The sequence below is a fragment of the Harpegnathos saltator genome, unplaced genomic scaffold (assembly GCF_003227715.2).
Source record: "Harpegnathos saltator strain DR-91 unplaced genomic scaffold, Hsal_v8.6 scaffold58, whole genome shotgun sequence".
NCBI classification, from domain to species: domain Eukaryota; kingdom Metazoa; phylum Arthropoda; class Insecta; order Hymenoptera; family Formicidae; genus Harpegnathos; species Harpegnathos saltator.
Window position 1 is genome coordinate 2,084,362 of NW_020230404.1, and position 27,648 is coordinate 2,112,009.

The window sequence follows — 27,648 nt, forward strand, 5'->3', positions numbered from 1 at the left end:
GCCGACGAGTCTGATTCGCGGGTGGATCTAGGCTGACGTCACGTGGGACGTGGGGCGCTACACCGTGCTGCTGCATACGTCTGGTGGTAGGTCGGCGTCGGTCGCGCTGCCAGCAGTATTGCTGTAAACGCCGCGAAGAATACTTCTGTCTTTCACACGCCTTTAGATAGCGAACGCCGCCGTCGTCGCAGTTTGTCGATCGCTACTCCAGCGAACATTTCGTTGTGGAGCAGTGCACTTAAAGCCGCCAAAATTTTACGAAGAAAGAAGTATGAATATTAATTCCAGTCTGTCGTTAAGTAATAGTGAAAGTAGTAAAAAGGGCGCGATAATGCCGAGTTTAATTTCCAGTAATTGGTGAGTAGGAGTTGCGGCGCGACAGCACGCAACGTTAACTACGCCATTTTTGTCCTCGCCTTCCCTGCGAGTCGCCATCTTGCATCTCGCGTCCTGATCCGTGTATGTGCCTTATTTTTTTTTCTCTTTAATTCCTCTCGCGATCCTCGTCTCTGTCTTGCTCTCTCTCTCTCCCCCCCTCCTCTCTCTCTGTCGCCATTGCCGTCTCTTTGTCTTTTTCTCTCTCTCTCTCTCTCTGTTTATGAACTGCCAGATCTTGTCGCGTGAGAATATTATCGCGCGATAATGCCTCGTCAGACGATCGAAACGCGAGATAGAGCGATCGTCGTATCGGTATATCGCGTCCACTCTCGACGCTGCTCTTCGTCATTATAGTCATTGCGGAAAAATGCGGCTCGACGATACGCGATATTCGATGGTCTCTCGATGATATCAGCGCTCTTATCCGCGCGAGAGAGAGAGAGAGAGAGAGAGAGTGAAGAGGACTCGCGTCTCCGCGAGGAAGAGTCGCCGAGGAATGCCCGTGACTTACGCGGAATTCTCGCAAACACATCTCGCGTGCGTTAGATCGATCGTTCGTCCACGCGACCACGTGACGGCCCCGCTAAAAAAAATCTATTACGGAGCGCATTACGGTATATCGTCGGTAGCGTTGCGCTTTATCAGCTGTTCCGTTAGACGCCGGAGCGGTCGCCCATCTGCCTTGCTCAGCGGGACATGCTTCGACGCGGCTGAGTCAGGCATATCCTCGGCATTTTTCAAACAACAATCGTTTCTAGGTATTTATCGTATAACTTGCAAGTATATTCATAATTCGAACAAGGGAAAACATGTTATCTTTAACCCTCTCTTTTTTTTGTCCCGGCAATGTTGAGTAGTCGAGTCGGTCGTCAAAAGATAATGATATCGCGCTGATAATTGCTGTGTGCATTGATAATTGTCGTGGTGTGAATGGTTCTCTTATCTCCTGAAACTGAAGTGCCAAGTAGGCTTCTCTCGGAGGCAGGGCTCCGCACGTCGGAGGGCGGCCCGGTTTTGCCTCGGAATCTCACCTGCCACGTACGTGCGCACGAGCGTGTGTGCTCTTTGTTATCTATTCTTTGTTATCTATTCTGGAAATATCCGTGGGAAAAGAAACAAAGGATAAAAAAGGTGGAAGTGCACCCTCTTGCCCAACACTCCACCACATGAAACTTTAGATATCGCCCTGGCGATGAATGCGACGAGTGTAAGGTGATCCAAGCGATCGATGTCGATCGCTGCAGCGGGCGAGCGAGAAATCGGCTGTGTTTAGCTGGAAGCGTATCCCTTTGTTTCTTGCGAGTACGTTCCCTCCGAGAGAGAACGACTTCAATTACACGGGACAGCTCTTATCTCGGCGCGTCGCGCAGCGTGCAACGTGAGACTTCGAGGTCGCATAGCCAAGAGACTCGAAGAGTGCATCAAACGAGCTTCTCTCTCTCTCTCTCTCTCTCTCTCTCTCTCTTTCTCTCGTGCGCGCGCGCGCGCGTGCTTGTCGAATGCGCAACGCATCGTCGCGCTATTGTTACATTCATCTGGTATATGAGACCGAGGGTACAGTTATTGTGCAGCGCGTTATCAATTATCTAATCAGCGGTGTCCTGTTTGGAGTGAGGAGAGAGCAAATGCATCGGAGAAGTATATGTCCGCGTTGCGCCGTAAGAGAGAGAGAGAGAGAGAGAGAGAGAGAGAGAGAGAGAGAGAGAGAGAGAGAGTTACAAATTCTCGAGCCAATGGACGAATGGATCGATCCGCGACTGTGCGTGTGCGTGCGTGTGTGCGTGACCCGGCAAATACTTTTAGATTGAACCGTGTATTCATTACCACCACCTGGACGCGCGTAGTATCGGCGATAAGCCTCGCCTCGCCTCGCCTCGCCGTATAATAATTGGCAGTAAACCGAGCGTGACGCAATAGTTCCTTCGACAAGCATTCGTACGCGATGCAGAAGCGTGTGCGTGCGCGAGAATTCCTTCGCACCAGCCGAAGCGAGTCGCATACCATGAGAACAAGTATATTCGTTATACTGGATGAACTGCGTCGTAACTCGCTTGTCCTTGTTATCCTGTTTAACAGGGGGGCAGCGGGAGGGAAACGATCGAGAGATATCCTGGGAGAAAGACGCTCGCGTCGATTCGCTCGCGCTTTCTCTCTCTCTCTCTCTCTCTCTCTTTCTCTCTCTCTCTCTCTCTCTCTCTCTCTCTCTCTCCACCAAAGTTCTCCGAATCAAACTGTACGAAACAACAAAGATTTAGATCGTTCCATTAGCGACGAAAACAAGCAAAGACGCTCGCTCGAGAGCCCGTGGAAACGGAGTTTCCAGCCTGCAGCCTGCGCGATCTCGCGCTGTTCCTTTCGCACGAAACGCCGCGCGCGAACAGCAACATTGACTTTGTTTTCTCTCGCAAACGGCGAGTCGGTTCGTGTCTCGGCCAATCGATATACAGTCAGCAATGCAGCGTTATTTCACGACCGTATCTCTCTCTCTCTCTCTCTCTCTCTCTCTCTCTCTCTCTCTCTCTCTCCCCCCCCCCCTCTCTCTCCCTCGACACTTCGTGATATTTTCTTTCTTTCCGCTCCTTCTCCAGTCGGCTCGATCTTGGAGAACTCAATCTTCACGCCACCGTAAAAGTACGATAAGCGTTTGGAAAATCGCGCTCCAAATCCAACAGTCTTAGCTTAAGGTCGAGAGGACCCGAGGAGAAAGAGAAAAAGAAGCGCAGGAGTAGTTTCCTCCGGTCGCGTTTCTCAGACGCGACGATAGAGCATGCGTAATTCCCGGTAGAGAATGTTCATCGTGCGACACGGACCGCGGAATGAAATTTCGCCGCGCAAGTCGATTTAATTACTTCTTCTCGTCTATCGTCGCATACACTCCGAGTATCGTGTATCTATTTTCAGCCGCGTTATCGTCATCCGCGGTTCTACGCGATAAACAACGGGCGCGCATCTTTAGCGCTACACACACACTTGCAATGCCCATTTAATATAGCTTCTCGCTATAGCGCGCTCGTTTCTTACGTAATTCTCGCTACATCAGCGAATTATACGCGATTCGTCTTATTGGATGATAGCTGCGAGAGAAGAAGCGAGCCACCTTTTGTTCGCACTGTAACAACCGCACTGGGCATGACGCGAGCGCGAATAAGTGGCTTTCAGGAACGTCACATGCAGCCGTATCTCTCGGCTGGCTAATTTCAAGCGGAAAACGCATTCGACATACGGTAATCGTCGCGGAATATACCGGATGCGATACAACCGCGCTTTTCTTCCCGAGGTCGACTCCCGAAAATTAGCCGTACAGGCTTGAGTTAAAGGGAAACGAACTTCGCGTACGACATGCATGCTCATTATCGCGATTAAGCCGGGGGTTAATTCGCCGATCGATTTCGCAAGAAAGAAAGAATAAGGACATTGCGTGCCGATGAGAGAAAGCCGCACGCTGCGTTCGGCGCTATTTAGCGTTACGGTCTATCCGCTGAACTAGAAAATAACGCTAAAAAACACGCGCACTAATGGTCGCGTCGTACGTCATAATTACGCGCTATTCTTCCCGAGGTATTGCGTTTGTAGACGCTAAATAGCGTCTGCCCGAACGCCTAGCCGAGCGATATCATCGCGCACGAAAACGTTCGTCCTGTGGAAGACTACAATTGGTCCGAATGTATTCCGCTTGAATGGCCGTAATTAAATTTGTCCATCGACTCCGAGAAGCTTCCAGAGAGAGAGAGAGAGAGAGAGAGAGATTGATAAAGCGAGAGACGGCTGCGCAGGAACGCGCAAGGCCGTTCGTTCGCGCGTGGAGAATGTCGAGGAACAAAGGCAATAAAATTATTCCGATCGCGGTCGGATCCCCCCTCCCCTCCTCCTCCGCGACGACGACGAGTGGCTTCTCTTATTCCGGGCGGTCTTATTTCTTTTTCCTTCTTACTTTTTCTGAAACTTTTATTCTCTTTCGCGTGAGAGAAAAAGAGAAAGCGTGGAGGTGGGAGGGGGGGGGAGGCAGACCAGTCTTTCCGCCGTGTTTCTGCGCGTTATAATCGCCAATTATAGCACGCGTAACCGCATAGTTTTATCGTGCACTCCGGGGGACGCGTGTGGCGACGCACATTATCGCGCTGTCTGAAACGTTTGAACGTAAATAGATGACCTATTGTCACGCAACGCATGTGCCGATAACATTTGAACTTGGAGAGCGGATTTCAAGCGTGTCTCCAAATCGCGTTAGAAACCGCGACGGTGTTCTCCGCGCTAGTCGCGATCAAGCGGACTCGTAGAGTCCAGTTTCGCGATTTCAGGTCAGACCGTGTGTGTGTGCTCCTCGTGTCTGTGTCCGTGTCCGTGTACAAGAACGACACAAACGGAACATCCCACACGATCGATACGATATCTGGGATCTATTTCAGTAATCGCTCACTTCGCCGAGATAAATGTGCCGCGGGATCCTCGCTCGCGTCGATCAGATCGCGAGTCCGCTATTATCGTCCGGAATAAAATATTGCGATACGAATCTTTGGCGATCCTAGACTGAACGATAATCTCATTCTTATTCTTTTCTTTTCTTTCTGCGCACGTCGACACGGAAATCAAAATATTTGGAGGACCCGAGGTAGACGAGGACGGTGCATCGACACGTTCGAGACGCGGCGATAATTTACGCTGAAACGCCGATATCAAAAGAACGCTGCGTAAGCGCAATTATTTGTCTTGCGAAATTCGCCCGAGACGAATATTTGCCATCCGCGTGTCGCGGAGACGTTGGCAAAGCGCGGGCTGCAAATATCCATGGCGCGTCCACAAAGGTGAATACGATCGCGTTACCGGTCTGAGATGCGCTCGCTTTGGCGCTAATGCTGCTTCAAAATTGACTATTCGCGTTACATGTTGCACCGCGACGCAAACGCAGCGGCAAAACATTTATAAATTGTCGCGCGGCGCACGGACGCGCACGCAATTAGACATTATTCATTTGTGAGAAGGAGCGCCGCGCCGCTCGCTCGTCCTTACGTAAGCTCGAAATTTCCCAACATCACGGTTACTATATGCCCAAACCGTTACATTTAACGCGCATCTTGACTTGACAAAACGTCCGGCCAAAAATTGGCGATGAAAAGCGACGAGAATTGCGCGCGTTTTCTCCCTTTCTCTCTCTCTCGCTCGCATTCTTCCTCGGCGCGCAACGCGCGAAGACGCTTATTTGTTTGGCGCGACGCCCGCTTTAATGACGTCTGCCGACAATGTATGCCCGCTGCATTATACCCGGTATCGCGTATAAATCGCGCCGGCCGACCGCCCGCGGTGGCAGTCGCCGATTTGCCCGTTAACCGCGAGAATACACCGCGACAGTTTTTCGCGAGGTGTGCGCTTTTTTGATCCGGTAATCGCTCGGCTTCTCGCGGCGGCGTGACGCGCGACGCGAGACGTCCACAACGTCGTCGTCGTCGCACCACACCACCGCCGTGTGCGCACGCGTTTCGCAGCGAAAACTCCCGGCCGCCCGCTACATATCCCGCCCGAATGGCTCGAAGGCCAAGGTAGATGCGTCTTTGCTGTTTTTATTTCTTTTTTTTTTCTCGCTCCGTCTAATGGACGATTGCGCGACAGCGAACTCTCCCGAAGGCGACCCGTGCGGATCGCCGTCGATGACTTTTCTTTTCTCTCTCCCTCAGCGTCGCGACGATGCGTCTCGCGCGGTTTATCACGGTTCGCGTCCCGATAGCTGTGAAGACGAACAAATAGCGCGTGGCTCGCGATACCAACCATCCACCTCTCAGGACGTGAGGTCGGCTCTCCTGCGGTCTGGAGCGAGACAGACGCGTCTTGAACTTATATAAGCGCTCCATCGGGAACTTGAAGATTCTTGGCAGTGTCTTGTGTTTATTCGCATACATCATCCTCTTGTTCGAAGAACTCCCGTTTCAAGTCGGCCGAAACACGTGATAACGACGCACGTCTGTGCGTTCGCGCGTAAATTTATTGCCCTCTTTTCTCTCTCTCTCTCTCTCTCTCTCTCTCTCTCTCTCTCTCTCTCCCCCTCTCCCTCTTTCTCTTCTCCTCTTTCTCCTCGTGTACTGTTACAATCGCACGTTCTCGTATCCCTATGCGCTTGTAATCTTCACCACCTGCGTATCCCTCTAGTCGTAGAACGTGGCAGACATTGTTATTTATATGAGAAATGATAAATCAAACTTAAACTCGCGAACGCGTCGTCCATCCATATGAGAGTCGCACGAGTCTCACGACCTTCCTAATCGTCGAATGCATGTTTCAGTGAAATGTCTAGTAAGTGCATGGACGAAAGCCTGGAGGAAGGCTCTAGGCTGCAACAGCACTACTGTATAACGCTGGGCGTGGGGCCTCTGTGGTGGTCCTGATGTGCCCCATGCCGCATTGTCTGTATCTACAGTCAACACAGAGAGCCGCGGCGTGGGGATCAAGCAGAGTCAGCTCTCTGTGAGCTCCCGCATTGTGCAAGTACGTATCTTTCTTCATGTTCCGAGTGACTGATCAGCCGGATTCGCGCTGTAACTTACGCGCGCGTACAGCTCTTGTATCGTCCCAAACGGGCCAAAAAGCTAATCCCGACACGTTTGCTTGCATGTTGACGCATACAGGAGGATGAATTGTTGAAAGCTGTGAGAAGCAACGAACCATTGCGTCTAACGTTCACCCTCCACTTGACCGAGAGTACGTCCGTCGAGTGGGAGACCGTAGCGTGGCGCCGTTGTCTATACATTCGCGTACCGAGCTGCCTTCTGCCCGAAGGATCAAAAGAGGGCTTTGTCTCCCTTCTGGAATACGCCGAGGAAACGTTGCGCTGCACCAATATCATCGTATGCCTGCGTAAAGATAGATCTGACCGAGGTACTTGTCGCTTGCCGTTTTTCGGTACGAACGAAGACTTTTGCGTGGAAAAAGACTCACCCGCTAAATCGTTCTGTTGTTATGGTCTAGCAATGCTGGTTCGTACCTTCATGTTCTTGGGCTTCACGGTCCTGCCGCCGACTCATGCCTTGGTACCGCCAGGCAGTGACGCGGGCAATCTCTACATGCTCTATGCCATCGAGTAATCGGCAAGCAGCTCGGCACCTCTCAAATTTAACGCGCAGGTATTGACGCAAAAGGGGAAAGGGAAATTTACGTTGCGGTTTCTTTCTGCCAATTGGTTGAGACGGCGCTTTATATCGACCATTTTCCGTTCGCTACTTCCGCGCTTCCTTTTTCTCTATCTCTCTCTCTTTCTCTCTCTCTCTTTCTCTCTCTCTCTCTCTCTCTCTCTCTCTCTCTCTCTCTCTCGTTTTCGTGAGTTTATTATTATGATTTCATATTTAATTATTTGGATTTCTCTTAATTTTATTTCAGGTACAGTCACATAAACGGGTTTAAGGTAAAGTTCTGGAGAGGGCACGCCTGTGGACAGGGAAACGCGATTGATTCAATGCACTTCTCTTTTATATTTTAAGTTTTTCTGTATATTTGTGTTTTTATTGGATATGTGAAGAAAATTGTCTTTTTTTTTTATTTTGATACGGTTTTTTACAAGAAGAAATATCGAGGACCTTTAACGACGCGAGGAAAGAACTCACACGTCATCAAGCCGATCACATCGAAAAACACCTTTGCGTTAAATTTCAGAGGCATAACGGCGAAACAAAGAAAAATATAGTCGCGAATACGTAGAGAACGCGTACATAAAAGGCTTTCGATGGGTATATCGATTCATTCTCTTGAACACAATGTTAATAACTCTTGTAAGAGCATATAAGTTGCTGACAAAGCTTCCCACGTGAAGGAATTTGACGGAATTTGTTACTATGCATTAAGAACTGTATGTAGTGACAAACCGTCAAATTTTAGAGAAAATTTATTATCGACAAATCTCAATGTTAATTGTGGCAGATTGGGTATCACCGTATTATTATTAATTTTATTATTATTATTGTTCTCATTATTATTATTATTAGTGATATAGTATATTTCTTTACATTATTTGTAAGTATTATCGATATGTATACCATATAACTACATTTTATATTTGTTGTGCGGATGTCGATGAGATTCACCCAGTGAGTTTAATCGCTCTTTCCAGCCTTCCATTAAAGATTGCATTATTGAAGACATATCAGTTGACTCGTACGCTTCGTGAAAAAATGGCGTAATTTTCTTTTTCTTCCTAGTAGTTATATATCGTACTTCAATAATTTACAACAGAGTCCGCGGATTAAAATATTGCAAAAACAGCGGGTGAAAATAGAATATTGTTCATCGAGATTCATAGGGTCGCACCGGTTCAAACCGTATACGTCACAAATATCACTCTTATATCGTTAACCGTATATGCAGAATAATATATTTCGTGCAAATATCTCAGCAATTCATAATCGGAAGGTATTAGATTATTATAAAACTTATTTATCGTTATAATCCTTCATTACAGTTATTGTCTTATTAACTCTGTTAATGATAGATTCCTTAGATATAAGTTAGAGTATCTGGTAATCCCCAATCAGTTAACATTGGAGAGATCTTGCTAATAAATGCGTTCTTTAGTGTTGACTCGATAACAGACAACATGAAAAATATAAAAATACAAAAAAAAAAGGTGAAAAATGTCAGAAAAGAAACAAAAAAGTGTTAATAGCTTATTAGGGAATAGGTAAAGATAAGTACAGAGTGACGGACTATTGTATGTTAACTTCACGCAAATAATTATCAACTTGCCTCAAGTTTTTAAATTGATAAATAATTCCGTGCGTTTTATCCCGTCAGTTAGTATTATATATTCATACCTCTGACCACACATAAAAAATGGATATGTATGCTACGTTTCTTATTCATACATGAAGACATAATTGCTAAATAAACATTTAATAAAACCCTTCATATTGTTACTCCTTGTTTACCAGAGATATTTATTTTGGACGTTATTCGATTAAACGTTAAATTTTAGGTGATGGAAATAAAACACGCAGTATGCAAGCACTTTTGTTTAAATAATATCCTTACGCACAGAATATGCAAATCGACACGCTATTGATACTACACAGTTATTTTTAACATAAAGTGCATTAGTTTACTGCTAATTACATAATATAAAACACTTGGCTTTGCTTTATACATAATTCCTATGTACAAAATTAATCGCAGATTTTTTTAATTTGTCACAATTACATTTTTTTTATTAGAATATTAACATATAAAATAATATTGAATAATTATTTATATCTTGCTCCAAATGCATACAATATTTTTTTATATATAGAATATAAAATTGAGGATACAAGCAGAGGCAATTGTTATGTAAAAATAAGCCGAGAATTCAGATTTCTTCTCAGAACTTTTTTTAAGTTTTTGTATCAATTTGTAAAAGAACTATACTAAATACTGAATACTAAGAGATGAATAACACGAGGTGTATTTTTTATAAAAGACTTTCCTCCTTTTTCTATTTATAGCACCTCAGCTTTATTATATTTTATATATTATGATGAGAAAGAAATATATTTACTATCATGTTATCGTTTAATATTTTTCATTTGAGGATTTCAAGAAATGTACACTTGTATGAATTCAACACATAACACATAATAATAACAGCAATGATATAATTGATGAGATATGAATTAATAAAATTTCAGATTTTGTTCGATTGTGAAAAGCAATTTAAAGTTTAAAAAAGTATTTATGTGATCTGTTTAACCAATTAAACGATACAAAGTTCAAAAATTATTTTTGAAATATATATATATATGCATATACATATATATATATATATGCATATACATACATATATATATATATATGTGCATATATATATATATATATGTGTGTGTGTGTGTGTGTGTGTGTGTGTGTGTGTGTATATATATATGCGTATATATATACACATACATATATACATTTATATATTTTAATTCAAACAGATCATACATGTGTTTTTTTTATAACTTCACATATTTCTACGCAGTATTATTGGGTGAATTGCGTGTCACATCTAACTGCGTGAATTAGATTTCTCACATACATCAGCTTCCTATAATCAATTTAAAGAATGAAGGAATTAGACGATTGGAAAAGTAAAACATTATTATTAGATGCTTGAAATTCTCGCTGTTTCTTGCAATAAAAACTCATATTTATTTCAAAAGAACGGTACATTATATTTTATTCAAAATATTATTGTCATTCGGAAGCTAAAACCTTTCCCATTTTTCGGTTAACGTTGATTAAACATTCGCAATGGTTCTTTCTTTCAATTCGTGTATCAATTATTAATTCGGACCCATTTTCCTTGTTTCTGGATCATTCCCATTGTTTTTAAACGTTTACTAATGGTTGACTCCTCGACATTTAGTACTTTCGATAATTCTTTGTGCGTCTGACACGAACCTTCTTTCAGTAATGCCTCCAATTCTCTATTTTCAAACTTTTTCGGCTGACCAGGGCGTTCTTTGTCATTCATGTCAAAATCATCATCTTTGAATCGTCTAAACCAATTTCTGCAAGTTGCACCACATAGAACATCCTGCCCATAAGCCTTCATTAGCAAACGATGACTTTCAGCAGCAGATTTCTTGAGATGAAAGCAGAAAAGTAATGCTGCCCGCAAATGCTCTTTGTTTGGTTCGAAATCCGATATCTTCAATGCAATAAAAAATTGTGTTCTTTGCATTCCGATCTAATGTCACACACTGATTATTAAAGCCTATTGAGAGTATTTATATATATATATATATCAATGGTCACTTTTGATCATGTTGAAATAACCCAACTACTGACCTCTATTAGTCAACAGCGAGAAATTAATTCAAGCACCTAATATATAAACACAAATATATTGAACGTACCTCAGAAGCAGTTTTTGGAACTAATCCTAAACTGTCCAGCATACCAGACCGCGAAGAGTTTTCTACCGGATATGCCGATATCCTTTTACATTTTATTAAATGAGTTGCTGCAAAATAATGTGGATGTAAATTAATTTCTACTCTATTAATCTGTACTCTCCCCACGATCACACAATACCTAAATGATTGCCATCGGTCGACGTATAACCACATGGGCACTGTAATTTCTTTTCCAGCGGGATATTGATCAGAGGAGACGGCACCACTAAACTAGTCTTCGGCCTCTCATTATGAATTTGTTGTTGATGCTCTTTGAAAGCGCGCCAACAGCAAGTGACATAACGACATTGCGAACATTGCTGTTCACCTCTGTTGATGAAATAATTGTTGTAATATCCGCGAGAATGTCAGCTGAAATCGACCATTATACTTACGGATAATGATCTTCCTCATCAATATCCTCTTCACATTCCTGACATGGTAAATGGCTGACAGAGCTGTACACTGTAATTGGCCCAGTACTCCATTTTTGTATTTTTTCATCCGGTGGTAATTCCGGAATTGGACTATCTACATCGAATCGCATCGTCTCTGGCCGTTCCTTCGAGATCATTATCCCACTATTGCCAGCCGTGTACGGTATCACTTCTGTGTGCATATTTATTTCAATGTTAAATTTATCAGAATTTGTGCTTCTCACGCAACATGTTACAAGCATGAGCATTCATGAGAGAGGATTATAGAACAGAAACAACGAAGAACATGTTCCGCTTGAATTAGCCTTTCTAAGCTTTCTTTTTAAATATTTCCGAAGCGACATATATGTATATTTTACCAAGCGTTTAATTAAATATATATTGTGTCGCTGCGAGACATACAGCATATGTTTAAATATATATTTACTTGAATTGGACACATAGTCGTGTAACTCTCGCTGATGCATCGTCAACAAGCTTTTTTGGTTGAACCAAAGGCAACATCTCGAACATTTGTTACCTCTCCCTTGGTCCCTTCTTACAACGTGTCTTTGCATGTGCGACAAATAAGCGTAAACGCTGGACGCGCTCGGGTTGCCTTCGCTCGCAAATTGTATCACCTATTCGTGACGACGATATGCGTTCATTAATGCGTAAATTACATTAATCTAAAAAATTTTTTTTTCTTCTCACATCTTTACCTTTAAGCAATAAGGGCATTGCAATCCTTCGCCCTTTTCGTGGACTTTGCAGTAATGATCTATGACGTCCTTATGGCTAGATGTCCGGTAACCACAACTTTCGCATCGATATGGCATTTCGGAAGGATAATGCATCGAGGACAGATGGTCGATTAACGACTTACTTTTTCCTGGGGAAGGAAAATACACAAATGGAAACCTTGTCGAATTCGTTTTTTTTTAAGTTACGAGTAATTCAACAGCGAGAATAGTAAGAGTGATTAGAGGTGTACGCCTACCGAATTTTTCCTCGCAAATGGCACAAACCACCATGACGCCGTCAGAATGACCGAAATTGCTGTGCGTTTCCGCCACGTGAGTGAGCATCTGATGTTGTGACGAAAGGGCGGTGCAACAGTATCGACAAACTGACAATTCCGATTGACCGGGTACTTGAGGAGGTACATGGCTGACCATATGCTCCATCACCTCTATGTTAGAGTTCATTACCGTTGCGCACAGGAAACACTAAACCGGAAAAACATATATTTCTCATCAATACATCTCATCGGCGACAGTGACGGTGAGCTTCAAACAAACCTTGAAACATAGCGAAGACTTGTGTTCCTTCAAAATCAAATCCTTATCACCTTCCATCGTGGCGTAATACAATTCTTGAAGCTGAATTTGTTCTTTCGGTTCTTTCTCGACTCTATTCTCTTTCTCCTTTTCTTTGTTACTCTTCGGTTCGATCGCAGTCCTTTTCGGCTCGAGTTCAGAGCTCGGTAGGGAATGAATACGCTTCCTTCCTCGTCTAGCAGGTTTTAACAATAGTAGCTCGGTGGTATTTGTAGTATTTGCAACTTGAGGTGACACATCAGTCGTCGGAAGTGAATCGTTTGGCAAGGCCGGTGGTGTAACAGCTCGTGAATTCGTGTAAGACCAGTCATGAAATGGATTAGCGGCTACCTTCGCCAGACGGTCCAACAAGGAACTGCCTAAAATCATACGCAATCTCTTTATTCGGCAATATAAAATTGAGTATGTAATAGAAAAAGTGAATTGTTGCAATATTTGTATACAATACTAGTCTACCACTCTACCACTCACTGTAATCGAGTTTGGTTTGCTCTGCGATGTGCAGAATGATATTGTTAAATGCACGTGCCGGTGTAGCGCCATACATTTCTCTCCAAACCAATTCATCGAGAAATTGCTGTATCATTTGCCTACTCAGTAAACTGAGCGTATTCTGGAACATTCTGGGCACAATTCTCCTGAGATATTCCATGATGTAGTAATTGCTCATGAGATTTCTTGGATCTTGTTCGGAAAATGTGGACTGTATCACATGTTTGTAACCCATATCGTGCAAGGTACTTTTATCTACGGTGAAATCCGTCATAATCTGGGAATCTGTGTGAACCCATTCTTTCAACGGATGCAGGATATTGTTAAATCGACGTTTGTACGATCTTTCTCCGTCGTGTATCGGCTCGCAAGCGCGTAACCGTAAGTCTGATGTAGACGGATCTAACACACCCAGGACCTCGACTTTCACCTAAAAGAAATAAAAACAAAACCAACTTTTGATCTTCAACTTTCAAGCAAACAAATTTCTCCGCCTTGGCAGCACATCAAGAAGACATATTTTACCTGCCGTAGGTGTCCGTCTTGTGACGTGGTACCTAAACTAATCACACCAACTTGTATTACGGAATTTCTGCCTCCCATCTTATTAGTCTTATCCCAAACCGCTGCTGTGCAAATGCTACGTAGATTAGTATAGAAATTTTTTAGATACAGATTTGTTACTTTCACCCAAGAGACTACATTTTGTATGTTGGTCTGACATGCCCAATGATAAATTAACTTCAGCAGAACTGTGGGTGTGTAAGGAGCTCCCTGAAAGATGGAGCCAGAAAAGACAGAAACGTATCTATCGGGGCAACAGTTGGATATCCAAACGTAACCACCAGAATACGGAAATGTCCCCTGGTCACTGTACATTCCCAGCTTTAACTTAATCTTCTGATGGTTTGTGCTGTGTATCATGCAATACTGTTCAGATCTTACTAGGCCTTGCTGGATTAACCATTCGGCAAATTTCGTGGCGTTAAACATGAGTACGCTTTTGACTCTAACATCTAAAAAATATTGTCAACATTTCAATCGGCTCAATACTGTACAATATATTCAATGGATTGTAGTACAATCAATAAAATGAGATAATTTCTTATAACAAGAAATAAAAAACAAATTTGAAATGCATATTCAAATGTTATTCTTAAACACTATCCATTTATATCTTTGAAATGGTCTCTTATTGAGTTACAATTTATTAGATAAGGCGCCTTGTCTTATCATATACTGGAATATATGAAAGTAGGATACGAAGGATACCTAATTCCGATCTTTCCTTTTGTGTAATCTGTGGACTGACATCTTTGTTGTGTAAATTTGGCCTTGCTACTACTACTAGAGACGGAAAAGTTCGGCCACCAGCTGTTTTGTTAAACGTGAATTCTCTGCCATCAGGCTGATTCTTTTTAGTGTCATCAATTTGATCAGCTATAAAACATTTTATAATGAAATAATTAGTTGCATTACCATTATTAAAAATATACATATTGCTTTCTATTCTATTTCTATTTTTACCCGTAGCTTTACAACCAACAGCTATTCCTCCTATACTAGTGTGCTCTGCAGGTTTGACAGTTGATTGACTTGCTATTTGTTGCTTACTGACAGTCTTAATCCTGAGATTTGTTACACCTTGCGGTGTGGTAGTAGCTGCAAGACCAATATTGGTTTTTTTTGTTAGTTAAAAATGTCAGATGAGATGTAAAAACTTAAAAATGTAAATATATGTCCTAAGTTCTGTTTTATTGCGGTAATAAATTAACTTTGAAAGTGCTCTAAATTTCTTTTAAATTTTTATTATTCTTACTTGGTGTAACAACATGTGTCGCTGGTCCAGCCTTTGGTCTCACACGAGTGATTGTTGAAGTCTGTAAAAGTAAGATAATATATATAATTTACTGATAGAGCAACAGAAATTATGCATGTATCCAAGTAACCTCTCTTATAAACAAATTGGGTAGAATATACCTCCTCCATAATTTCAGGTTGTTGTACTTGAAGAACTTTTGTCTTACGCCCAGACCTGGTATATTTGTACTGAAAAAAATTAATGTATGACTAATATTTAATGTAAATTATTAATTTTGCAAGAAAAAAAATAAAAATGCAATTGACAATACATTATCTTGTTGGGCCTGTGTCGTGGTTGAAGATGTGGTAGTGGTTGTAGTAGCTTCACCTAAAATTATACTTATTTGAACTAGTCACTAGCAAAGCTTCACTTTAGTTAGAAATAATATGCAATTTACTTGCCTTGAGACTGTGTAACAGATCCTAGAAAGACTCCCATTCGTGGATCAACAACTAGTTGAATATTTCCTTGAGATGAATTTGTGTTACCAATATTCAGTTTAATTTGCTGATTCTTGTTTTGAGTCTACAAACAAAAATTATATATAATTTTTTCCTTTTATTATATTTTATATTATATGTTGTCTTTTCTGTAATACTTACAACATTTAAAAGTTGAGAATTATTTTGAATTACTGTTGATGCTGCTGATGTAGGTCTATAAATAAATTCAAATATAAATCAATCGAGCATATATTTTGTACCAATTATTTTAGGATTAAGTACTTACAATGTAAACTGATAAGCATTAACAACTCCAGCTTGACACACTAATTTACCACCATGAACTGCAACTAAATCATCCAAGGTAGCCATAACCTGACAAAGAGAAATAATATATAATTTTCATATCAATATGAAATTAACAAGGAAATTAACAAAGAAAATTACCCTATCAACATTTTCCTTGAGTTTTGTTTTTAACACCAGCTGAGCTTCACTTAGAGGCTCCTCGGAACATTCCAAATTCAGTGTCATATTGATTGGACGAGTGTTTGTAACTGAACGTGTAAACATCCGTGTTTTTGGCATTTTAGCCTGTTTTCCTATAGGTCGTTCCTATTTTCCCTGGTTTTGGCTACCGATATCAAGGATCAATATATTAGAGATTGATCAATAAGTCCAGTTTTGCTTCCAGGAGCACACATGAGATACATGAATAATAATATTAAGAGTGCAAAAATGCATGTACTAAATACTGTGTGTGATATTTTATAGATATTTCCTCAATTATCATGCAGAGAATTGTAAAAAGTAAATAACCAAAAAGGGGAATGATCTATCGCAATGTAAATTGTTATTTAAAACAGAATTTTGCATATGTGGGTTGAGGTTGAATGTTCCCACCATATATAAAAAGATACATCTTGCTACAGAATGATCCCCACCATTAGCCTGCCAACGTCGCTACTGTCTGTCCCAAAAAGAAACGACCCGCGCTATCCGGCGTCGATTGACGCATGGCAGAAGAGAGCATTGGTTATCGTATATTCTACACACCTAGTTTTATCTATCGCATCTATGTACGCAATGTAGTACTTTTCTATGTCGACAACATGAAAACCTGATAATGTATGATATTAATCTTTCAATAGACTAACCTGCTAACACCCGGCAGCAAAGTGACAAACCGAGCGACGCTCGCGCGACTCGCTGTGATCGGACTAGATGGCGATACCAGCGATGTATGATCACTAACCGCTTGTTCCAGGCTTTATCTCGATAAATCAACTGATCGTGTAATACAGGCATTCAAACGTGTATATAACTGATGTTAGGGTTGTCAGATGCAAAATGACTATTTCCAGGACATATTTTGGGTTGAAAAGTAGGTTGTTAAAGAATTTTAGTTAAAATTCTCCTTTCTTTTTCCTTTCTCTTTTTTGTTTTTTTTTTAATGGCTTTACATCAATTTTCTCAGGTGGCACGTTAAATTTTTTGATCTTATAAATCGTGATAACTGCTCTCAGATTTCTCTCTAGTATCAGTTATAAACATGGATATTATGATTATAATTTTGTTGAAATTCTAATTTTCCGGGACAAGACTCAAATTCTAGGACACGGGACAAAAGCTTAAAAATCCCAAAACAATCCTGAAAATCCTAGCTATCTGGCACCCCTAGTAGGGAATAATGTCGTGATATAGATATTATTTAAATATTAAGACATTTTGTTTAACACATTTTATATTTTCTAGAAGTTTATTTGAAAACAAAGTTTTAGACAAAGACGAAAAATACAAGTAACTTATATTAAAAAAAAAAGCAGTATCCGTTACTATGCAACTTTTTGTAACCATTTCTTCAATTCGTCAATATCCACTTCTACATTAGGATCCTTGTTAAAAACATAGGAATTTGCAAACTCTATTTGTGAATCCAGATGCGAAAATTCAAAATCTTTGCCCTGCTTTCCAAGGAAGACATTAACTGATGATGCATCAGTAGTCTCTAGCTGACTAGACTTTGTCATTCGTAATAAATTCATCTCCTTTTCTAATAATGTCTTTATCACTGCACATCCTTTGGCCATGACCTGATCTTGTTTGTTGCATAATATAAGAACTGGAATGTTCTTTTGCATGTAAGGATCTGACAATAAGTTGTACAAGTACCTGCAAGAATATAAAAATTATACAAAAGATATAAAATTAAATATTTAGAGACTAAAATTTATATAAGCTATATTATTGACAATTTCAAATTGTTCTTCTCAAATTTTACTCACTCTGCCACATCCCTAATTTCTTTTTGAATAGTCACAGAGTCAATTACATAGACCAGTCCCTTAGCAGATGATTTATACTTATCAAAATATTTATTGCGAAGTCGTTCATCCCCAGGAATATCTACTATTCTCAAGGAACTCTAAAGCATATACATCTATAAAAATATATACAACCAAATAGCAAATATATCTTATACATGATATATTATAAAACTTACATTATTAACTGTGATGTTTCCTATATTTTCCTTAACAGATGTATATGTCTTCACAAATTGAGAACATATTAACCTTGCATAGATTAATGTTTTTCCGGTATCACTAAGACCTGTTAAGAGGATACCTTGACCTGTAGATTTTCTCCTACGCCAAACCACGAACAAGACTGCAGATATAATTATATTAAAAGTTGATACAGAGAGAAAGACCAATATATAATAGAATAATTTATTGATGAAAATATTTTGACTCCCTATGCTATTTGTTAGTAGTAACATCGAAACTGTTCATGAAACAAAATATATGTGTGAAAAGAATCAAGACAGGTTTATTATTCTATGAATTACGAAGTCATGAGAGAATCTGAAGATATCTTAAAATATAATACCATCTGGTATATCTAAACACATGGTAAAGTACTGAAATATCATAAATTCATGATTTAAACGTTGTACTGAAAATTCAATACGGTCTGATAACCCTCAAACAAAATGAGCTTCTACCTAACGTTAAGATAATAGCAAAAACAGCAGCTAATATTCCTAATAGCTGGGCATTGCTATTTTGTTCTAGTAATGGCTTTATCTGCTTCTCCATGATCGTAACTCCCTGGCAGGTGAGTATTCTACCACCGATCTCCTGGTGTCCCAAGTCCCACGCTCCCTCGTGGGTAGTAGTTTGAAATTTCTTTGCTGCCTCCGGACTGCATTCAGCTTTGTCCATACGCCATTTTCCAGTGCTTCCTCGTGGATATATGGACATGGACAGCTAGAGATGGGTGCGTATCTATTCGACACAGCACGATTGGACACAAAGTAAATGATTGGTTGGATCTAATTCACCAGATACGGCCTAGCTTAAGGTCATTCTACAATACGTGTCGTAAGTTGTAAGCCGTAAGAACTGACCAATTATAGCCGATTATTTTTGTAATAATCGATTGCGATTCGCCAATTCTTACGGCTTGCAACTTACGACACTTATTGTAGACCAGACCTTACAATACGTGTCGTAAGTTGTAAGCCGTAAGAATTGGCGAATCACAGTCGATTATTATAAAAATAATCGGCTATAATTGGTCAGTTTTTACGGCTTACAGCTTACACATATATACGAGCCTAAAGCGTGGTCTACAATGGTCGCAAGCAGTAAGAAGTAAGCATGAACAGTAAGAAATGGACCAATCACAGTTGATTATTTTTGTCACAATCGATTGTGATTGGTTTATTTCTTACCGCTTACGCGTACTTCTTACTACTTACTGCCATTGTAGACCACGCTTTATACTTCGCATCAGTTGGTTGTGTCGAATCGTGCTGTGTCGAATTGGGTACTTCCCGCTGGAACGATTTTACCTCGATTATTTTGACATCAACTATCTTTATCTTATAAAATCGATTATCATATGATATTTTCTTACCTTGATTATTCCCTAAACGATAGTTTCTTGTTCAATGTTACTAGAATTGATATTAAAGGTACAGTCATGGAGTTCAAAACAGCGGAAAAGAGAAACGGAAAAGGCAAATTTCACCGTGAAACAACAGGATAGAATTGCTCTAGGCCCTTATTTTCGAAAATATGTGAAAAACATCGTACACGACGGGCCCTGATTCTTCGGAAATCGCTGCCATATATATATATATATATATATTCGAACAAATTAACCAATTATAGTTGAGAACGGGAGCAGTCATCGTTAACGTTTCACTTATGATTGGTTGATTTGCTTACTGGTTACGTTATTCTACATGTCATGTTCCATGGTGCATACAACTCAACGATAAATAAAACATATTTTTATTGTTAATTAAACTAAACAATTAATTAGACGTTCTTTTATTTTTTATCTTTATAATTTGATAGTAACTTCGGAAACTTTCTCAATCTAAAATTTTACGCGTAATAGCTAATTAAAAAACTTTATTTTCATATAATTTGATTTAATATTACGGCTAAACACATTTTATACTGTGCACAAAAAATGAATAATTATTCTTTTTACTTATAAAATAGGTAAAATTCAACAGATTTTAACTTAGGCATGGTGATATGTTTGATTGGGTGGTATATAGTGTAGAAGAAATGAACATTTCGATGAAATAGTTAAACATCTTTTGAATTTGACCTATCTACTGAAATCTTGATGAAAAGTATAGGAAAAAAGAGAAATTGGAGAGAAAGGTGTAGTTATAATATATGTAGCCCCTTTTCTTAAGATATTCGACAAATTGCCCGTAGATGGTTCTCATGTCGGTTAAAGAATCGCGTCCGCGTCCGCATTCTGCTTCTGTAGCTCGTAGTAGCGAATAAAGTCATCGCGAGAAAAGATGGTGGTGACGGTGGCTTCAGTACGTCAACAACTCACAAATTTGGCTCATTCCGGCGGTTCCCACAAAGACCAGGCCGAGAAGTAAGCGTATGAAGTATAATTGATATCTAATTTATCTGTTCACGCGCGAATAAACGATCCCTTGTTTAGATATCGCGGAACTTTGGATCAGATATTGTTGTCTTCCGGCGAAGAACTGGTTGATGCCTTGAAAACGTTCATCGAAGCAAGTATGTTATTTTTATCCCGCAAGCAACTTTGATGTCTTAACACACTTGAAACATTTGAATGGGTCTACTATCTTTTTCCGAAATTTGTGCAACTTAATTTCGCTATCAGGTTATACAAAGTCTTGAAAACATTTGTATGTACAATATCCCAATCTCAAAGTACATGTATGATGCATATTAAGATATATTGTTTTGTCTCTTGAATTGAATATGTTATAACGCTGAACTATTATATATAGTTATATCATCTAAAAAATCAGTCATCTAAAAAAATGATCATGAACTATATTATAAACAAATAATTTAAAAAAAAAAGATATATATACATATTATTTAGACTTTATACATATATATGTATGTATATATATATATATATATATATATATATATATATATATATATATATATATGTATAAAGTCTAGGTAATCAATATTTCTAGAAAAATTTTTATTGCAGTTGTAAATGAGAATGTAAGCTTGGTGATTTCAAGGCAAGTTCTAACTGATGTGAGCAGTCGTTTACTTTATTTACCAGATGAAATATCAAAAGCTGTTTCGCATTACACATTAGATAAGGTAAGACATTATTAATTTAATCATGAAGTACACAAAAATGGATATAATTTTAATACTAAATAGTTGAATATTAAATTAAGTTTCTAAACAAAATAACTTGATTATGATCCAGGTTCAGCCCCGTGTAATTTCCTTTGAAGAACAGGTAGCTAGTATAAGGCAACACTTAGCTGAAATTTACGAACGTAATCAGAATTGGCGAGAAGCAGCAAATGTTTTAGTTGGCATACCGTTGGAAACAGGACAAAAGTATTCTTATATACACTTATGGCAATTAAATCTATTGACATAATTCCCTGTACATTAATTATATTAATAAAATTGACTGTTTCAGGCAATATACTGTTGATTACAAACTCGAGACTTATCTTAAAATTGCCAGATTGTACTTGGAAGATGATGATCCAGTCCAAGCTGAAGCATTTATTAATCGAGCGTCGCTTTTGCAGGTGATTATTCTTTCTCTTTATCATTAACATATTTTTTGTACAAATTGTGTATTCTTTTAATTTCTTCTGTTGTTGTTTGGCAGGCTGAGTCGAAAAATGAACAGTTACAAATTTATTACAAAGTGTGCTATGCCAGGGTATTAGATTATAGGAGAAAATTCATAGAGGCAGCCCAGAGGTACAATGAATTATCATACAGGACTATTATTCATGAGGATGAGCGCATGACAGCTCTTAGAAACGCATTGATTTGCACAGTATTGGCTTCTGCAGGCAAGGAATTAATTGATTACCGCATGGCTCCATTTGATCTCACGATCTTATTGTTTGGATTGCCTAACTAGTCTTTGTTTCGTTACAGGACAGCAAAGAAGTCGGATGTTGGCAACGTTGTTTAAAGACGAACGCTGCCAGCAATTACCGGCTTACTCGATTCTTGAGAAAATGTATTTGGATCGTATTATACGACGTTCCGAATTGCAAGAATTTGAGGCGTTACTGCAGCCTCACCAGAAAGCGTGCACTATAGACGGATTAGGCTCCACCATACTCGATCGTGCTGTTATTGAACACAATTTGCTGTCCGCTAGTAAATTGTACAATAACATTACATTCGAAGAATTAGGTGCATTACTGGATATCCCGCCTACCAAAGCGGAGAAAATTGCTAGCCAAATGATCACCGAAGGTAGAATGAATGGATACATAGATCAGATTGATTCTATAGTACACTTTGAAAGTAAGTAATTCGCCTCAAACATCTTTGAGCTTCATCATTCATATTACTCTTCGATCGTGGAACTTACATATCTTCGGCAAATGCGAAGCAGAATGCAGACGATGGTGCGAGCAATGAGAGCCACTGGTGTTCTTCGCGTTTGCCTTGGTCAGTCCTTAATCCTTTCCTCTGCATTTTGTATTTACATAAATTGTTCCTTGATGCAGCACGTGAGACCTTACCAACGTGGGACAAGCAAATACAATCGCTCTGTTATCAAGTGAATCAAATAATCGAGAAGATCGCTCAGACGGAGCCGGAGTGGATCGCGAAAGTTATGGAAGATCAAATGGTGCATTAATATAGGTCTTGTTTATAATACGAAGAGAAAACCGATCGCGCAGAATCGCGGAAATCGCTTGTAACATGTATATGATAACGGAACCAGCCAAAATCAGTAAAACACATAGCTCACTGCTGAAACGCGAGTATTGCCCAACGCACGTCATGTGTAACATACACTTTATTCGGTTACCTTCCGCAATGGCATCATGTAAAATCTTTCGTTAATAATTTCCCAGAGATATATTTATGTTTTCTTCTTTTTCTAACCATCAATAGGCAGTATTACGTTTTCTTAAATGCATATTGCGTTGTGAAAACTACAATGTCAATCCTAATATCTCTTAGCACGCTTGCTAAAGAAGAGAAAAAATTAGAACTAAAACATGGATTCAAATTTGTTGCTATGAACATTACAAACCGATGAACTCAGAGGGAACTGTTAAGGACACATGTCGTCTCTCATTTCTAAAATCTGATTCCGCTATAAAATTTAGACAAGATCATTGTAGATGGAAAAGCAATGTAAGTTCTTCTTGTAAATAAATCACATTCATACTTCGTACAATGTTCTTTCCTAGACAAATAACCAACCGTCGAGGAAAATAAAAACCGTTCTCCTCCTTTCACAAACATAATTATATATTTCCTATATAAAATAAAGCGGAGTGGAATTACATGTATAGCTATGCGCAATTATTCACTGTGTCCTTTGAAAATATGATCGTTACTTATCATATATGTGGCTGTATATGTGTGTATAATTCAAATGTGGAAATTCTACAAAGAAACTTGACGGTCTGATAATATTTGAGACAAACATTTCACTAATTTTTAGCCAACGTGGCAGTATTCCTTTAAATCGGGAACAGATAGTCGATGCATCTATTCCTCGTAATATGAAAATGGCATACATAGCTGCCGATAATTATAATTTATACATATATACGCATTTATGCCTTATTTATATGCTTAAGAGAAGGCATCGTGTTCTCATATCGATGTGTGACAGTACTAAACGATTGAAATGCACGTACATTTATCAAACACTCATATTAATACTTTCCGACTGCACACAAGTGCATACATCTAAAGATAAAATCGAAAGTTCAATATATGTCCATGAATTTCCAATCAATACGATATTTAGAGATATTCTTCAATTAAAATTAATAGGAGAAATAAAAGGGTACAATACTGAATGTTCGTAAAGTGAAAATAATTAATTTGCGCTGTTAAAGATTCGAAAGTATCCTGCGGCGTTCGCAAAATTGTATGATTCATAAACGAGTCAATACGATAAACTACTGATTGAATGTATGACAATTCGAGAACTGTAATAACTGCAATATAATGCAGATAATATAAGATTACACATGCACATTCTACCATGAAGCAAATGGTCAAAAAATTTTTACACCCCTATGAATGTTTCTTTTCGTTTTTATTCAACTTTATTAATTCGACTATCGATACTGTCTTTCGTATCATTGCATTATCCCTTTTTATATAGCCCGACTTTATGTCATTTTCAATATCTACGGAAAGATTTTAAACAGGAACCGAGATAAGGTTTCCACGCACGTCAGATGTCGTTGAACGATAACGGAATTAAAGAGTTACAAACTTGACGTAAAAACTCGCCTTGTTCAAATGCGCGGTATTGCATCGTTCATAAAAAGATAACGCTATTTCACAACTGCGTATAATATATGCTCCCTTCAACTAATTGCAAATGATACATGATACCTTGCGGTATTTATTTTGGGATCAACCTATCTACGCATTTATAGGCAATACTTTATTTGAAGCATGTACTGTCACGCCGATTTTATGACACAAGGGTCATAAATATTTATTGATACGGGATAAATTTGCCTCAGCTTTTTCGCAACACGTGTTACGTGTTTAAGCCTCAAGGTCTAATGCAATACCGTATTTGTGGCCACCAGTGTTGAAGTTCTTTCCATCGATGCTGGTAGATAGTGTCAGAGTCACACCTACAAACGGATATGTAATTATTGCGGCGACATAACACAGCATGTATGTGTATACTTTATACAAATTTAACATGTGATTCTTATATATAGATTTTTATCTGCTCGATATAACAACATATTTCATATGTTGCCATATGCAAACTTGTAGCTATTGTAAAATTGCTATTCTGCCAGAAGCTTATTCTGTATTTAGCATATCTATGAGCATCAGCTATTAATAGACTGTTGTCCACCAACACTGCGAACGAAAAATTCATTTGTATGTTTCTCTGATTAGACTTGTTATCGCTCACTGAACATTTCTAAATTCACTAATAAGTTTATTTATAAGAAATTCACATGTCAGAACACTTGCGCAATCATGAAGAAAACCTTCAAGAATTTATTTAGAGATAAATTATCTTTCAAAAAGAAATTATTTACCATCATGAAGTTTTTGTTGATACCCCAAACCTATTTGAAGGTGAGAATTCACCTTGGCTCTAATACTAGCATCTTTGTCAAGGTTATACTTTGCTCCAATGCCAAACTGTGTTACATTATTGCCGGAATTCCATGCCAAATTGATTCCTCCTTCCAAATCTGGTCTCACCTTGTGATAAATTGAGCTATTAAACTCACGTCCATTCTCCCTAAAAATTGTCATGGGACATTAGATATTATGTTTAAATTTGTTTGAATATTGTAAAGTATTGTTTTACAAATATGTTATAGCAAATAATACTTACACAGCAGTATGGAGAGCAAAATCAGAAGCGGTAAATCCAAGAGCAAAGTTGTTCTTTGTAAGTTTATTCCTTTGCGTATCAAAAGATCCCTGATAGCCAGCCAACCATCCTGCAAAACACAGCAATGTATTAATTCAACTGGATAATACATATGCTAGTTTCTTTATAATAAAATAATATATATTATCAAGTTTTAGTACCATTAAGAAATAGATAATAATTTTCTCAAATATTATTGAGCATTGATATTAAAAAAGTATTTAAATATTCTACTTAAATTTACCTTGATAGCCGATAACAGCTGAGGCATGAATTAGTGGCCCAGCAGATAGGTTAAGATCAAAGTCAGTAGTTGCGGTAACATTCTCATGTTTGTAGGTTGTCTTCAACTTCCCAGTTTTAGAACTGTAAATAGTAAAAATTTAAACACTAAAAAAGTTGCAGTTTAATCTATCTTCAAAGATTAAATTTGCTCAAAATCACAAGGTATTATATAACAAATTATTAGACTCTCAAAAAGTTACAGATTTATCTTTCTAGGAATTGCAGAATTTATCTTAATATCAATGAAATATCTTACCCGGTTTGTGGAGAAAAGGTACAACTATAACCAAGCGTGAGTCCTTTAACCAATTTATCACAAATAGAAACATCAGTTGCAAGAGTATTGTCGGTATTCCATTTCTCACTGAATGACAATCCATACTCCTTGATCTTATATTTAGTTTCTAAGGTACCAAATACCTTTCCTGTATCATGGTTAGACACACCACCACAGGAAAACTCAACGTCAGAGCTGGTCTTGGTTTTCACATCTAGTTTGCATAGACCAAAATGATAGCCCTGCCCGAATACATCACGGGCACTCCTTCCCAAGTCGCTGTACGTCGGAGGAGCCATGTTCTGCAAAGAGAGAAATAATGCTATTATAAATTAATAACTAATAAATTGAAACTAAAATCTACGATTCTCTTTATACCTCATTCTCAATAAACAAATTTGCTCAGCTGAAGGCGAATAGAAAAAGAACAATACAATCAATAATAACAAAACAGTGGTTAAATTTAACTCAAAGTACATGCCAAGAATGTACTCTGTCCTACGTGGTAATTATATATACATGTACATTAAGCCGAGTGAATGAATGAAAACCACATACGAAACACTTTCACGCGTTTATGGCGAAAACTTCATCCACTACAGAGCTATTCTTATGAATCAAAAAAAAAGTGAAAGGAAGAGAGAACTTATCCCAGAATCACAAGAACCGATAAGTCATCGTCGCGTATTCCTAAACATGTGCTAAATTCGCGATAATACGGTATCACAGAGCATAATCGCCGACCTTTCCACGATCTAAAGGGAATGGTATTGACCTGGCGCAGGTATTACATAAGGCGCAGAGAGCTCGGTCAAACGATATTCACCACCGTGTGATTCTAACTTAGAATCAACTTCGTACACGACGCAACGCCAAGCAAACGTCCTTTCCCGTTCGACAACGTCGTACATTTGAAAGTTCCGGTCCTGCTCGATAGATTACAGGCGCAAGAGAGCCCATCGACCGATCGCGGTAATCGACATGACGAGGCAACGTAAAGTTCGTGCCGGTTCATCAGAGAGAGGCTCGTATCCAGATTTATTTCTCGCGTTGAACATCCCGTTCAAGTCTGATTTCGTTTACGAGAGTTTCGCGATGCGTGGGATCTTTTTCCGGGAGTAATTTCCCGATGGGCAATTTTGTACTCACAGTTTTACGTTAGGAGGCGTGCGGCGGAAAAATGCGCAACTTTGTCGTACGTCTTCGTGAGAGGCGACGGAGCGGCGAGGAGAGTACCAAGAGAGAGAGAGCCACGACCCACGCTGTCGGCGCGTGCGCAATAGCAAGGCGCTTGAAAAAAAAAGATATTCAACCTATTTCTGCGCAAGCATAATGCAACGTAATATTCC

At 39.3% G+C, this 27,648-nt stretch overlaps 5 protein-coding genes across 13 annotated transcripts; 2 read left to right on the plus strand and 3 right to left on the minus strand.

The window, feature by feature from the left end:
* The first annotated feature begins 6,653 nt into the window (after positions 1 to 6,653).
* On the plus strand, positions 6,654 to 9,261 carry Oda (Ornithine decarboxylase antizyme). The gene is made up of 5 exons (XM_011149042.3): positions 6,654 to 6,714; positions 6,785 to 6,852; positions 6,993 to 7,242; positions 7,333 to 7,487; positions 7,741 to 9,261. Exons 1-4 carry the CDS (start codon positions 6,654 to 6,656, stop codon positions 7,446 to 7,448), a joined length of 495 nt encoding a protein of 164 aa, XP_011147344.2. The 3' UTR covers positions 7,449 to 7,487; positions 7,741 to 9,261.
* Positions 9,262 to 10,231: 970 nt separating this feature from the next.
* On the minus strand, positions 10,232 to 17,056 carry row (relative of woc). 9 transcript variants are annotated; one of them, XM_025303880.1, is made up of 21 exons: positions 16,977 to 17,043; positions 16,764 to 16,814; positions 16,267 to 16,453; positions 16,106 to 16,194; positions 15,979 to 16,033; positions 15,778 to 15,901; positions 15,645 to 15,703; positions 15,493 to 15,561; positions 15,332 to 15,392; positions 15,040 to 15,183; positions 14,785 to 14,952; positions 14,038 to 14,528; positions 13,492 to 13,942; positions 12,982 to 13,379; positions 12,681 to 12,909; positions 12,403 to 12,572; positions 12,129 to 12,321; positions 11,660 to 11,873; positions 11,404 to 11,594; positions 11,226 to 11,332; positions 10,468 to 11,017 (listed from the first exon to the last, which is right to left on the minus strand). In XM_025303880.1, exons 3-21 carry the CDS (start codon positions 16,405 to 16,407, stop codon positions 10,643 to 10,645), a joined length of 3,729 nt encoding a protein of 1,242 aa, XP_025159665.1. In that variant the 5' UTR covers positions 16,408 to 16,453; positions 16,764 to 16,814; positions 16,977 to 17,043; the 3' UTR covers positions 10,468 to 10,642. The 9 variants fall into 9 exon arrangements, with proteins under 9 accessions (XP_025159668.1, XP_025159665.1, XP_025159666.1 ...); XM_025303881.1 differs by having other exon boundaries at positions 16,723 to 16,814; positions 16,977 to 17,038; XM_025303883.1 differs by lacking the exons at positions 10,468 to 11,017; positions 16,977 to 17,043 and adding an exon at positions 10,232 to 10,411 and having other exon boundaries at positions 16,764 to 16,943.
* A 503-nt stretch (positions 17,057 to 17,559) lies between these two features.
* SrpRbeta (signal recognition particle receptor beta) lies at positions 17,560 to 19,122 on the minus strand. The gene is made up of 4 exons (XM_011149032.3): positions 18,827 to 19,122; positions 18,323 to 18,489; positions 18,105 to 18,244; positions 17,560 to 17,991 (listed from the first exon to the last, which is right to left on the minus strand). The coding sequence occupies exons 1-4, from the start codon at positions 19,083 to 19,085 to the stop codon at positions 17,655 to 17,657; spliced, it is 903 nt and encodes a 300-aa protein (XP_011147334.1). The 5' UTR covers positions 19,086 to 19,122; the 3' UTR covers positions 17,560 to 17,654.
* A 1,451-nt stretch (positions 19,123 to 20,573) lies between these two features.
* Positions 20,574 to 23,531, plus strand: CSN4 (COP9 signalosome subunit 4). Its single transcript, XM_011149029.3, has 8 exons — positions 20,574 to 20,736; positions 20,806 to 20,885; positions 21,343 to 21,461; positions 21,574 to 21,710; positions 21,796 to 21,910; positions 21,994 to 22,183; positions 22,272 to 22,649; positions 22,856 to 23,531. The coding sequence occupies exons 1-8, from the start codon at positions 20,654 to 20,656 to the stop codon at positions 22,987 to 22,989; spliced, it is 1,236 nt and encodes a 411-aa protein (XP_011147331.1). The 5' UTR covers positions 20,574 to 20,653; the 3' UTR covers positions 22,990 to 23,531.
* Positions 23,532 to 23,594: 63 nt separating this feature from the next.
* LOC105187903 (voltage-dependent anion-selective channel) lies at positions 23,595 to 27,584 on the minus strand. The gene is made up of 6 exons (XM_011149030.3): positions 27,449 to 27,584; positions 26,279 to 26,601; positions 25,982 to 26,103; positions 25,699 to 25,807; positions 25,394 to 25,602; positions 23,595 to 24,970 (listed from the first exon to the last, which is right to left on the minus strand). Exons 2-6 carry the CDS (start codon positions 26,596 to 26,598, stop codon positions 24,879 to 24,881), a joined length of 852 nt encoding a protein of 283 aa, XP_011147332.1. The 5' UTR covers positions 26,599 to 26,601; positions 27,449 to 27,584; the 3' UTR covers positions 23,595 to 24,878.
* Between the last annotated feature and the right edge of the window lie 64 nt (positions 27,585 to 27,648).

Coding starts and splice junctions, on each gene's coding strand:
- Oda (XM_011149042.3), top strand. CDS start 6,654: ATGTCTAGTAAGTGCATGGACGAAAGCCTGGAGGAAGGCTCTAGGCTG. Junction 6,715..6,784: donor TAGGCTGCAACAGCACTACT/GTATAACGCTGG, acceptor CTGTATCTACAG/TCAACACAGAGAGCCGCGGC. Junction 7,243..7,332: donor TAAAGATAGATCTGACCGAG/GTACTTGTCGCT, acceptor GTTATGGTCTAG/CAATGCTGGTTCGTACCTTC.
- row (XM_011149034.3), bottom strand. CDS start 16,407: ATGCCAAAAACACGGATGTTTACACGTTCAGTTACAAACACTCGTCCA. Junction 15,184..15,331: donor GACACATGTTGTTACACCAA/GTAAGAATAATA, acceptor AAACCAATATTG/GTCTTGCAGCTACTACCACA. Junction 11,018..11,225: donor TTCCAAAAACTGCTTCTGAG/GTACGTTCAATA, acceptor ATTGCATTGAAG/ATATCGGATTTCGAACCAAA.
- SrpRbeta (XM_011149032.3), bottom strand. CDS start 19,085: ATGTCCATATATCCACGAGGAAGCACTGGAAAATGGCGTATGGACAAA. Junction 18,490..18,826: donor TGCTATTATCTTAACGTTAG/GTAGAAGCTCAT, acceptor TTATATCTGCAG/TCTTGTTCGTGGTTTGGCGT. Junction 17,992..18,104: donor GAAATTAGGGATGTGGCAGA/GTGAGTAAAATT, acceptor ATATTCTTGCAG/GTACTTGTACAACTTATTGT.
- CSN4 (XM_011149029.3), top strand. CDS start 20,654: ATGGTGGTGACGGTGGCTTCAGTACGTCAACAACTCACAAATTTGGCT. Junction 21,462..21,573: donor CGCATTACACATTAGATAAG/GTAAGACATTAT, acceptor ATTATGATCCAG/GTTCAGCCCCGTGTAATTTC. Junction 21,711..21,795: donor CCGTTGGAAACAGGACAAAA/GTATTCTTATAT, acceptor TGACTGTTTCAG/GCAATATACTGTTGATTACA.
- LOC105187903 (XM_011149030.3), bottom strand. CDS start 26,598: ATGGCTCCTCCGACGTACAGCGACTTGGGAAGGAGTGCCCGTGATGTA. Junction 26,104..26,278: donor ACCTTTTCTCCACAAACCGG/GTAAGATATTTC, acceptor TACTATTTACAG/TTCTAAAACTGGGAAGTTGA. Junction 25,603..25,698: donor TTTGCTCTCCATACTGCTGT/GTAAGTATTATT, acceptor GACAATTTTTAG/GGAGAATGGACGTGAGTTTA.